Consider the following 12669-nt stretch of genomic DNA (forward strand, 5'->3'; position numbering starts at 1 on the left):
TTTTGACACATGGTTATTTTGTTTTTCCTCAGTTTGATGTATTGGAAGATGACTGATGTCAGCTGCTGATTTGTTTCTACAGAGACTAATTAGACACACACTGAGATAGGCTTTTAAAATGAACGGGTTCTAACGGATCCTAATGGATCAATGGGGATTTTTTTCTGTGGATAGCAAACATGGCATGCCTTGCCCTGCAAACCCAGTCTTTGAAATGGACTTTTTTAATAGAGAATAGTTTCAAAGATTTTTCTCAGACAATTTGAGGGAGCAAGAGAAAAGTGTGAATAGCTGTTTTCTGGTTTTATCTGATTTTCTTATCCTAAATCATAAATATGTTTACCTGACAGCAAGCCTATGTATAAATGCCAACAAATACCAGTTCTTAGCAGTTTCAAGTGTTGGTTTTAAATTTCAAAATACGTTGCAACCAACTAAATTTTGGAACATTTGATGGGATGCAAAGATACTGAGCCCACTCCTTAGAAGGAAACCCAATATTGACCAGGCCATAGAAGTAGGGCTGAAGATTGAAGGTGCTGTGGGGTCTGTTAGGATGGATAAAGAAGAGGTTTCCCAGAGAAGCTGTGGCTTCCACTATCCCATCTTCCTTCTGCTCTGTTCTGGCAGTGTCCAAGGCCAGGCTGGGCAGGGCTTGGACCACCCTGGCAGGGTGGAGGGTGCCCGTGGCAGGGGGTGGGGCTGGGTGGTCTCTAAGGTCCCTTCCAGCCCAGACCATTCTGTGATTCTCTAACTCTCAGATAAGCTGGTGTGAGTGTTGGAACCTTGTTCCAACTTGTAACTAAGATTATGACCTTGAGTGAATATACTGGGGACTAAAGATGAGAGAAAAGTCAATAGCCCAAAGGGATTTACAGCCAGGGGCAGCTACACTGCAAGCCAGAAGAGAAACTACAAATGGGGAGGCCATAGGGATGTTCTGGATCAATTGAGTGTTGTCACTTCTCAGTAGGAAAGTCAATATAGCAGCAGTCCTCATCTGTAAAATGAAATAATGGAGGGCAGACTGAGTGGATCACAGCTGAAGCTTCATAAAAACTTGCTGTCAGTCAAATGAGACAAGGGGTTCAGTGTCTGAACCAAACCAGTCCATGGGAGCTGGCTCTTCTGGCAGGTCAGTGGAGGCTTCTCAGTGTCAGACCTTGCAAACTTCTGCAAACATTCCCTGGAAAAGGAAAGGTAGAAACTGTGATGTCAATTAAAAGACATGAGGAGCTGTGGTAATGTTTCCTCCTAAATAATTTCTGTTCTCTCTGGAATGGTGTATTTGAATACAATGCAGCACAGAATTTTTAATACTCTTTGTAATTACAAATGGCTTTTAACAGTATGAGCCAAAACATTAGAGCTTAAATGTTCTTTTAGAAGTCATAAGCAGAAACAGTATCATTAAACTAAAATCCATAATCTCTGATTTATGTGGATGGGGAAAATATGATGGAGATGATTTTTGGCTCGTGCCTGGCTCAGCTCAGCATCGACAGTGTGTGTTCAAGCCGTTCTTTCTTTGTTCCTCATTTTGTTTATCATTTCTTCCTTCAAGCCACATTGACAAGTTACTCTGAGAATGTGGAACGTACGAAATACGGAGGGGAAAGCAGTAAGGAACTTGGATCTGGGGGAAACCTGAAGCAGTGGCAATCCCAGAAATCCAGCATGGACTCGTGCCTGTACCGTGTGGATGAGAACATGTCAGCCTCCACCTACAGCCTGAACAAAATCCCCGAGAGGAACCTGGAGACAGTCCTGTCCCAGTCAGTGCAGTCAATTCCTCTGTACCTTATGCCACGGCCAAATTCAGTAGCAGGTAAGGAATTCATGTTTGTGCCTTTAGGTCAGAGCCAGACACAGCACACAGATGCCACAGCCCTTCTTGTGTTTCCTTATCCAAAAAGAAATCTCCTTCCTGGAGTCATCGTACTTAAGAATGACAAAAATTGGGGTTTTGTTTGATTTATTGGTTCTAAATGAAAATTTCCTCTGTGGAAAACTGTTTCTGATGGTGTTTAATGGTTATTTCAGCAGTTTATGATCACTTTCTTACAAAATTGTACACAAGATTATGGGAGAATATGTTTAAAAAGAAAAAGCCAGATTCTTTACTGTCATTATAATGCAAATGTCTTGGGTTTAAGGTGCCACGCCATCAAAGCCATTTCTACTGTTTCAGAGGATTCATTGCAAGTAAAATAACCTGTCTCATGTTCTCTGAAGAGCTCTGGAGTTAGGAGAGTGGTGGCACTTTCTGTCTGCAGGAGATCTGCTCTGGGTCCCGTGGCTCCTGGTGGACTGTGCCCCAAACATCTCACACCTCACAGCACTTGGTGTTTGCTAGTGACTGACATTTTTTTTCTTGGCATAAAATCAACATTCATTTCATTTCAATTCATGTTTGTTCTTTGAAACATTTCTAAGTGATCTTGTGCCATACCTTATTGATGTCTTTTACCAGCCTGCTGAGCCTTCCCCTGAAGCTGGTAACAGCAGGGCAGAAAAAGAGATGGGATTAGAAATATTAAAGCTTTGCTGCAAAGCTGCTTGCCTGGAATGACTCCCTGTTCCTTTATTGCCCCATATTTTTTTCTTGCTGGGTAGCTTCTCTGGGATAAAACCTGTTGTCTCTGTGTCTGTGGAGACATGTGGAGAAATCCACACTTTGAATTCTGACTCCTGCTCCAGAAAACCCAGAGACAATTCTGAGAGATCCTCCAAAGAGCCTGGGATATTGTCAGTTAAATCAGCATCCCTTGGTGAACCAGGCTGCATTGCATAACTGGATTAGTTTTCCTTTTTAATTCTGCTTTGGCCGGTCACAGACCTGAAAGCAATGCACAAATTCGATTTATAGATGGTGAAGTACAAACCCAGAGCATGGAGGTGCAGCACAGACTGAAAACCTGAGATTTCAGGCTGAAGAGAGGGGACAGAAAAAACTCAAAAACTCTGCTGCCATAGCCTGCTTGCTTTAGATGAATTCCTTATAAATGACACTGTAAAGACAAACAGAGTAGGCTGAGCCCCATAAATTTAAATAAATGTGTGTTCATTTAATTGCCCTTGGAAGTTGTTGACTTGCTTGGTGCACTTAGAGGCAAATACTATTTCAGGGGGAAACTATCTGTCCAGTAAAGTTCAGGAACAACTTTTCCTCCTAGATGTTTATTTTTGGTAGAGATTTTGCTGCTTTGAAGTTCTGTGTCAGCTAACACAGTTCATACCCCAGGTGAAATCGTGGAAATAAGTCTGATGAGAATTGAAGATTTGGCTTAACATTTTATCATCAAATGATCACATATTAGCTCCTTTATGCTTATGGCAGCAGAAGATTCTGGGGTTTAGGTAGTGGATTTATAAGGGTGGTTTTCACCAAAGAGTTTAACTTCATTATCTTTGTGCCTGAGTGATGAGAAAGGAGAGCCAGGTGTAGTTTCAGAGTTGATTTAAGTCTGTCTGCAAATGTGACATTGCTCAAAGAGTTAATGCTGAGCTGCCAATTCCATGTCCTTGCTCCAGTGACACACGTTGGGTAACCACTTGATAAACCAGATTAGTTGACTAATCCAACTGAAAACTAACCCACCAGAAAAGAGGTGTATTAATGTTGAGCCTCAAGGTCATCAGTGTGGAGACAGTGTAGCTGGGAATGGTGCAAAAAGCTGCCTTTCTTTTGTGATATTCCATGGTATTCCACATTTTAAGGTAATCATGAGTTCACAGCTTTGCTAAAACAGGTTCTTCTCTTTTTTTTGTTTTTTTTTTTAAATATAGTTGAGTTTGTATACAGTCTGTTCTTGGGAAGCAAAGCATAGCAGCACTTACACATGCTGCCTCTTTTTTGTTTTCCTCCTTTTTTTTTTCTTTTTTTTTTTTTTAAGATTCTCCCCAAATCTCTTCCAAAACAACACAAAAATACCCATTTTTATAGCAGCCTACAAAGTACAGTCACTGAATGTATTGTGTCACTGAGCAGTTTACAACTGGGTGCAGTTCTTACAACACACAGAGCCACTGTGCCTGCCCCTGCATCCCTGGCAGTGTCCAAGGCTGGCTTGCAGAGGGCTTGGAGCACCCTGGAATAGTGGAATCTGTCTTTTTTTTATTTGGGAGCACCAACAGGAGACCAGACCAGAGAAAATACCAAGGAAGCATGAGAAAAAGTCACCCAAACACTTTACTTCTTCCTAGTGGAAATGGTACTTGGCTCACATCAGCTCTGTTGTCTCACGGTTCTTACGCCTCCATGTATTTTCATTAAAAACTGAAAAAATGCAGTAACCAGAGCATGAGATCCAGAAGGCAGGCGTGATGGACTCCTTTGCTTTCTCGTGGCAGCCACCAGCTCAGCCCACCTGGAGGATCTGGCTTACCTGGACGAGCAGAGGCACACTCCCCTGCGCACCTCGCTGCGCATGCCGCGGCAGAGCGTGGCCAGCGCCCGGGCACAGCAGGACCTGCGAGGTAGGAGCACCACCAGCCCCTCAGGGCTTCCCATCCTCTGTGGGGAACTTCATCCATGTCCATGGCAAAACCAGAATCTCAGAATGTTTCGGGTTGAAAAGGACCTTAAAGCCCACCCAGTGCCACCCCTGCCATGGCAGGGACACCTCCCACTGTCCCAGGCTGCTCCAAGGTTTGTCCAGCCTGGCCTTGGGCACTGCCAGGGATCCAGGGACAGCCACAGCTGCTCTGGGCACCTCTGCCAGGGCCTCACCAGCCTCACAGGGAGCAATTCCTTCCTAATATCTCATCCAACCCTGCCCTCTGTCCTGTCCCTTCAGGCCCTTGTCCAAAGTCCCTCTCCTGCTCTCTTGGAGCATCTTTAGGCACTGAGAGGCTGCAGTAAGGTCATCCCAGAGCCTTCTCTTGGCTCTTCTCCAGGATGAATACCCCCAGCTCTCAGCTGGTCTCCTTGGGCTTAATAATTTGCTAAGTTATTAAAAATGAGAAATTTTATGGACTACTACTGTTTTGTCTCATTTTTTCACTCAAGGCCAGGGATTGCAGTTGCCCCTTGCATTCTGCAGTGTGCCAGTGGGGAAGGAGCCCAGTGCAGGGATCAGGCCACCAGCTCAGCCTGTAGGGTTGCTCACAATGCCTGTATTCAGGCAGCTCTTTGAGTTCTAAAAAGCCTTTTGAAGGGGACATTTTTGTGGTTCTTTTTGGCAAATTCCACGAACAAGACATTAGCAATGAGAAGAGGAGCCAGGGCTGGCATTTTAGTGTTTTGCTTATTATTGCCAGGCAGCTCTAGCTCGGTTTGCTCCATCTCCTTGGGATTTCAGCCCACCCTTCAACTTACATCCCTCTTTTAGTCTGAGCTCAGTCTTCCACCACGTGCTTAAGCTGTCACTGACAGTCCTGAGTCTGCAGCAGATCACCAGGCTAATGCTTCAGCCCCATCATTTTTTTGTTGCACAGATGAGTAAGTGGCCAAGAAAGCTCATTTGGGATATTTTCAGGTTGTTTCTGTGCCATGAGACTGCTTTATTCTCCCCTGTGCAAAGAACAGGGGTTTCTTTTGGCCATACCTGAAACTTTCCTGTTCTCTAGGGGTTTTTTTTTAGCCCACCATCTTAGGGTGAGGAGCTGGGGAGCTGGAAGGCACAGGCTGGCTTTTCACCCAACATGCTCGACCTGGTACAGCCTGGCAGGACTTTGTACCAAAGACATGACCCCTCCAAAGAGTGGGTTTGTGAGCTTTGGATGGAAGTCTGCAATGAAATCCTCCTGGCTGCTGAGGCAGTTCTAGAAGTGCATTAGCAGGCAGTAAGTGAAGAAAGCAAAGTTTGACAGACCAAATTTCCATATGTTCAGAGGCTGGAGCTTGCCAAGGCTGTGTAATTTGCAGTGATTGCATCCAAAACATTCAGCTTTATTGTAGGAACAGAATCAAATTGTTTTCCAGACACACTTTTGAAACTCTTGTTGCACTACATTGTTTCCTTCTGCGTTTTGGGGTTTTTTTCCCCTTTTTGTGACAGTTGCATGAGAATAGCAGCAGTGTTTCAAATCTTTTGTTTCTTATCCTACCTCAGGTTCTGTGCTGTTTTTAAAAAGAAGGGGAGAAGAAGATGTGAAAAAGCAAACCATTTCACTATTTGGAAATGTTTGCATGTCATTGCATATGCAAGGGGGGGGCTCTTCCCTGAAATGCTGCATTTTGCAGCTATTGCTGTGAAATTGCATCAGTCTGGGCTGTTATAAACTGCAGCTCTTTGTTCCAGCTGGAAATCCTAAACTTGTGTTTAGTTTTAATATCCTTAGTCTTGGCACTGGGCTGAAATAGTGAAGCCATTTGTGGGCCTGTGCTGGGGGACACATTACAGCCCACTGTCTGTTCCCAGGGTTCCAAAATCCCAGTGAGAGAGACTAAATGGGAGATTGTCTCTGCTATTTTTTGTTAAATCAATTATTTTAAGCAAGGGAGCAATAGAGGAATCCCAACACTAAGAGTGTGATAAGGATTCTTCCCAGTGACAGCTTTTTAATAGGATGGGGAAGGCAATTTTTGCTTTCCCCATTTTCATCCCTGGGGATTTGAGGCTTTTCAGGTTGCTGTAACCCAGGGCACAGGCTGATGGCTGTGATGTACTGTGGGTTTTCTTCTCCAGAAAGCAAATGTCAGCAGACATATATTAAGAATACTAAACTAAACTATACTACAGAATGTTCAAGAATACAGAAAGGATACAGACAGAAAGCTAAAAGATACTAATGAAAAACTCCTCACTCTTTCCAGCACCTCAACACAGCTTGGCTGTGATTGGCTAACAAGTAAAAATAATTCACACAAAACCAATGAAACAATCACCTGTTGGATAAACCATCTTCAAACCACATTCTAAAGCAGCAAAACACAGGAGAAGCAAATAATTGTCCTTTTTCTCTGAGGCTTCTCAGCTTCCCAGGAGAGAAATCCTGGTGTGTTGGAATAATTACCAATATATATCCAGATGGGGCTTGTCCAGGCTTGACCAGCCTCTGCTGCTTGACCAAAAGGTGGCAACTGCAGTGGTTTCACCTCAGAGACACCTCTGGCTTGGTGGATGCTGCAGCTGGAGACAAGTCCAGACATGCAGAGCAGTTTTACCCCTGTGCAGATGCTTTAAGGCGAGGTGAAGGAAAGGAGTGCGATTCTGCCAGAGAGTTTTGATCCAGAGTTTTATTCCAGTGGCAGGGTTCTGAATCTCGTAACTGCTCTAACAGGATCTCCCAAACCACATGGCTGCTGGCTCTTTTAACCCCAGGGAGAGGAGGAGGGAAGGGGTAGGGATCCCACCAACCAGGTGCGGGGTGGGCAGGTCTCAGGTGAAAGGGCACCTGGGTGGGCCAGTGGACCCCCAGGAATGCCAGGCATCTTTTGAACCCTGCCAGTCACTCAACACCCTTCTGGAATGTCAGGATAGCACCCAGCAGGGGTCAGGGTGGGGGAAGGAGAGGTGATTGGCACTTGGGAGGATCGGGATACCTGAGACAAACTATGACATCCCACTGCAACACTGGCGAAGGGATTTTTCCAGAAAATCTGAGGGTAACGGGCGTGAACGTTGACGTTCTTCCCTTGTCTCCCTTTCCAGTGCGCTTCGCGCCCTACAGACCCCCCGACATCTCCCTGAAGCCGCTGCTCTTCGAGGTGCCCAGCATCACCACGGAGTCCGTGTTCGTGGGCCGGGACTGGGTGTTCCACGAGATCGACGCGCAGCTGCAGAGCTCCAACGCCAGCGTCAACCGCGGCGTCGTCATCGTCGGCAACATCGGCTTCGGCAAAACCGCCATCATCTCCAGGCTGGTGGCGCTCAGCTGCCACGGCACCAGGATGAGGCAGATCGCTTCAGATAGCCCCCACGCCTCCCCAAAACGTAAGGATGGCAGCACGTGGCTCTCCAAAACTCAGAGATTTTATGGTGGCTTTTGGAGTGGGCTTGGCTGAAATAATCCCGTTTCTCTTCAGGCCCGAGGAATCAGCTTGGTCTTTGTTGGCGAGCAAAGGAAGGACCTTTGAGAAATGTGTCATAGAAGCCCTGAATGGTTTGGGTTGGAAGGGACTTTAAAGATGATCTCGTTCCTGCTATAGACAGAGGCACCTTCTACCATCCCAGGTTGCTCCCAGCCTCATCCAGCCTGGCCTTGGATACTTCCAGAGATGGGGTGGCCACAGCTTCCCTGGACAACCTGTGCCAGGGCCTCCCTACCCTCACAGAGAACAATTTCTTCCAATACCTTATGTAAATTCTTCCTAATCTAAATCTACCTTCCTTCAGCTTGAGGCCATTCCCTCTTGTCCTACACCTCCATGCCCTTGTGTAAAGTCCCTCTTCAGCTCTCTTGGAGTCCCTCCGGCAGCTTTTATACTGCTCCTGTTCCAAAGCTGCTTTTTGAAGAGTCAGAATTGTCTATGTCTGACTTGTCTGGCTTAGAAACACCACAGACTATCTCTGGCTGGGAAGGCTCCAATTTTAGAATCATAGAATCACAGAATGGTTTGGGTTTGAAGGGACCTTTAAAGGTCATGTAGTCCAGTCCCCCCTGCTCATGCCATCTCCAGCCAGATCAGGCAGCTAGTATTCTGTGATTATGAATCCATGCCAATGCATTCTTCTTCCCATACTGATTGTTTATCTCCTTGAATCGTGGTGTAAATATTCCATGCAGGTTCACGAGCCCCTGTAGGCTCAGGACCCAAGATTGCTCTACCTCCTCTGGTCCCATCCAATTCCCATCACTGCTCACTGGCAGGTTTGCAGGTAGAGATGACAGCATTTTAAAATCACTCAGCTTGCAGTGAGTGAGTAAGACAGGACTAAAAATACTGAGTTAGGTACCTGAAGGTATCTTTAAGGATGTAGGTCACTGTATCTCAGTGAAGCTGTAGTTAAATCTGTTTACTGGAAATGCTGTGCTCTTGCCCTATCAGAAGAGCTGAAATGTCACTGGGGTTGGCATGTTGAGCAGTGTCACTTGTCAGAGCTAAATAAACAATGTGTAGTGAAAGCAGGGCTTGTTTCTATATTTTACCTGCAGCTCTGCAGTGCATCAGCTGCAAGTGTGTGTCCCCAGTCTCCTTAGGATGATGGTGGACATTAAAGATAGGGCTGTGCTAAACTCCTTCTGGACTAAAAACTGGATTTCTCACCTGGGGACATTAAAGATAGGGCTGTGCTAAACTCCTTCTGGACTAAAAACTGGATTTCTCACCTGGAGACATTAAAGATAGGGCTGTGCTTAACTCCTTCTGGATTAAAAACCGGATTTCTCACATGGGGTGCCTTGCACCCTTTGTCCACAGATGATGGAGATCCTTGGTCCCACCTAACACATTGTTTAGTTCACTCTAGTGTGTCCCTGGAGTTGAAAGCTGAATGATTTCTCAGCGTTAGTTATTAGGATGGAAACCTTCAGAATCAGTAATTAATTAATCAGTAATTTATTTCCTAAAGAGATCACAAGTCTAGCTGTAGAAGATAATAATTATTCTGCAAGATCCTTGCGGGTCCCTTCCAATTCAGGATATTCTATGATTCATCTCTGATTTTGTGATAAGTTTCTTTGTCATTTCTTTTTCCACGTGCTGAAAAAAATCTATTATGCTTATTAAATCTATGCTAATTAATACGTGCTAATCAGGTGGTCTGACTCTGCTATGGCAGTTGTGCAATCAGCTAATTAAACTGGCTTCAATGCAGCCTCATACTTCTAATTCCTCTCAGAAAATTGATACAGGTGACAGTGGTGTTATGCTCAGAATCAAGAACGTGCCTCATTCTAACACATTCAGGGTTTAATTATGGAGGCAGCAGTCGTTCTCCTCTGTTGTTTGCCATTAAATGGGTCATTGTTTGCATGATTATTTCCAGTCAAGCTTAGGGATGCACTGCAGCAATCCAGTCAGGAGAATTCTCTGCCAGCACAGACTGCACTTCAGAGTGGTGTTGTTCTTAAAATAATCAATAATTAGACATCACCAAGTGCTGCATGTTGTGGTGCCATTCAAAAACCCTCCATATTAGTACTTTGAAATGAAAATAAAAATAGTTTGGGAATGTTACCCACAAAGGCCAGGTGGATGAGCTTCTGTAGCAATCTGCTGGTAAAGCCAATTTCTGCTTTACCAGGCAAAAGAAGCAGCTAAAATGCACTAGGACACAGTTAAACTTGCCAGAGATAATTCCAGGATAATTTATTATTTGCTTGCAAGCCTTTTCCAGATCCTTGTGCTGCTCCTGCTCCTCTCCCCCTGATTAAATTAATGGGCTTCAGATGGCTGTATTAGCTGGGGCTCTTCGTTTATTTATGTTAGAAAATAGGCCTGTAATTCAGAAAAATTGGCTGTCTGTGCTGAAGGAGGACTTGGAACCAAATTAACCAGTGATTGTTCATAACAAGGGAAGGTCTGTTGGCAGAAGGGGAGAGCAGGAGAGCTGTGCACTCAAATCCACCAAACCTGAAGGCAAAGCCTGCCAGAGGGCCCAGTTCACTCCATTATTGTCATTATTTAGAAGTCAATGAAATTACAGTGGGGAAGATGAATAAGACAAACCCAAGGCTTTTTCTTAGTGGTCCTTTTCTGCTTCCAGAAGAAGTTTCTTGAGAAGCCTCTGGCCTGGAAATCCCTGAAATCCCAACCAGAGGATTTGTGGGAAGTATTTTTAACCTAGGAAGCAGCAGCTGCCTGGTTTTCCATAATAATCTCAGTGCTTGTCCTTCCTAACCTCTTTCCTTGGGCAGATGTGGATGCCAACCGGGAGCTGCCCTTGGCACAGCCGCCCTCTGCCCACGCGTCCATCGCCAGCGGGAGCTGCCCGGGGACGCCCGAGATGCGGCGGCGCCAGGAGGAGGCCATGAGGAGACTGGCCTCACAGGTATGGCACCCGCTCGGGGCTGGGGGCTCCTGGGGGCTCCTGGGGAAAAGGGCAGCCATGGGGAGACTGGCCTCACAGGTATCACTGCCCGCTCGGGGCTGGGGGCTCCTGGGGGCTCCTGGGGAAAAGGGCAGCCATGAGGGGATTGGCCTTGCAGGTATGGCACTGCCTGCTCAGGGCTGGGGGCTCCTGGGGGCTCCTGGGGAAAAGGGCCATGAGGGGATTGGCCTTGCAGGTATGGCACCCGCTGGGGGCTCCTGGGGGCTCCTGGGGAAAAGGGCAGCCATGAGGGGATTGGCCTCACAGGTATGGCACCCGCTCAGGGCTGGGGGTTCCTGGCAAAAAGGGCAGCCATGAGGAGATTGGCCTAGCAGGTATGGCACCCGCTCGGGGCTGGGGGCTCCTGGGGGCTCCTGGGGAAAAGGGCCATGAGGGGATTGGCCTAGCAGGTATGGCACCCGCTCAGGGCTGGGGGTTCCTGGCAAAAAGGGCAGCCATGAGGAGATTGGCCTCACAGGTACAGCACTGCCTGCTCGGGCTGACGGCTCCTGGGGAAAAGGGCAGCCATGGAGAGATTGGCCTTGCAGGTGTGGCACCTGCTCGAGGCTGGGGGCTCCTGGGAAATAGGGCAGCCATGAGGGGATTGGCCTAGCAGGTATGGCACTGCCTGCTTGGGGCTCCTGGGGAAAAGGGCCATGGGGAGATTGGCCTCCTGCTCAGGGCTGGGGGCTCCTGGGGAAAAGGGTCTGGGTGCTCCTGGGAAAGGGCCATGCAGAGATTGGCCTCACAAGTATGGCACTGCCTGCTCAGGGTTGGGGGCTCCTGGGGAAAAGGGCCATGAGGAGGTTGGCCTTCTGCTCAGGGCTGGGGGCTCTTTGGGAAAAGGGCAGCTTTAGTCCTTGGAACTTCTCAAGCCACTCCTTGAAACTTCTCCCTCTTGACGTCACTTGGAAAAATCCCTGCGTTCAAATGCTCGCCTGGGGAGCCTCGAGAGAGACTTCTGGATGGAGTTTTAGTACCCAGGGAGGTTATTTCTCTAAAATGAAACTCCCTCCAGATCAAATACACTTCCCTGTTACTCTGAGGGTTTGTCTTTCACAGCCACCCTACTTTCTCATTGCAAACGTTAGGATATGACACAATTATTGAAATAATTGTGGTTTTTCTTCAGCACTGAGAACAGAATTGCCCAGTCTTTGAGCAGTGTTTTGTTTGAAAAGGGCAGGTACTGTACTTGGGGGAGGCACAAGCTGAGTGTTAATGCTCTGTGTGCACTTGGGAATTTTTTGGGAAATTCTCCAAAGTAGACCATAGCCTTTGGAACAATACACAAATTACTTGCTGTTTTGGCAGGAATGGTTTGTATGGAACATATGGAACACTGTCACTTATGTACGTAAGATTTACAGCTTGAATTTTATCGTATTGCTGAGATTTAACCCTAATTCTGTGGTGGTGGGAAGGTGCCATTCTATTGCTTCGAAATTCAAGGAGTTTTCTCTTGCTCCTCCTCCACTTTTTGGGAGGATGGGAGCAGGTAATGCTTTCCTGTCACCTGCTCCCACTTCAGAGAGGAAAACAGCAAGAAAAGTCTCTGTTTGAAGTTGTTACCAGGACGTGTTTTGCTTGGCTTTTTGTGCCAGATGCTGTCTTGTCCTGTCTGCTTTCCTGCTGCACACAGATAGCCAGGCAGGTAGCATGTGCTGCATAAACAAATACTAAGATTTGATACTCTCCTCTTCCACATGGAGTTCTTGAAAGGAATGCAATGCCCAGGTCTGGTTTTGTT

General features: G+C 46.6%; 1 protein-coding gene across 7 annotated transcripts in view; it reads left to right on the top strand.

The window, feature by feature from the left end:
* Window positions 1–12669, top strand: part of TANC2 (tetratricopeptide repeat, ankyrin repeat and coiled-coil containing 2) — a 163573-nt gene that overhangs the window by 100575 nt on the left and 50329 nt on the right. For all 7 annotated transcript variants that reach the window (XM_059868979.1, XM_059868982.1, XM_059868984.1 and 4 more), the window contains 4 exons: window positions 1565–1828; window positions 4354–4479; window positions 7599–7880; window positions 10747–10880. In XM_059868979.1, coding sequence (XP_059724962.1) covers window positions 1565–1828; window positions 4354–4479; window positions 7599–7880; window positions 10747–10880 — 806 coding nt within the window. The remainder of the gene's footprint in view (window positions 1–1564; window positions 1829–4353; window positions 4480–7598; window positions 7881–10746; window positions 10881–12669) is intronic.

This window comes from Haemorhous mexicanus, chromosome 28 (assembly GCF_027477595.1).
Source record: "Haemorhous mexicanus isolate bHaeMex1 chromosome 28, bHaeMex1.pri, whole genome shotgun sequence".
Lineage (NCBI taxonomy): Eukaryota > Metazoa > Chordata > Aves > Passeriformes > Fringillidae > Haemorhous > Haemorhous mexicanus.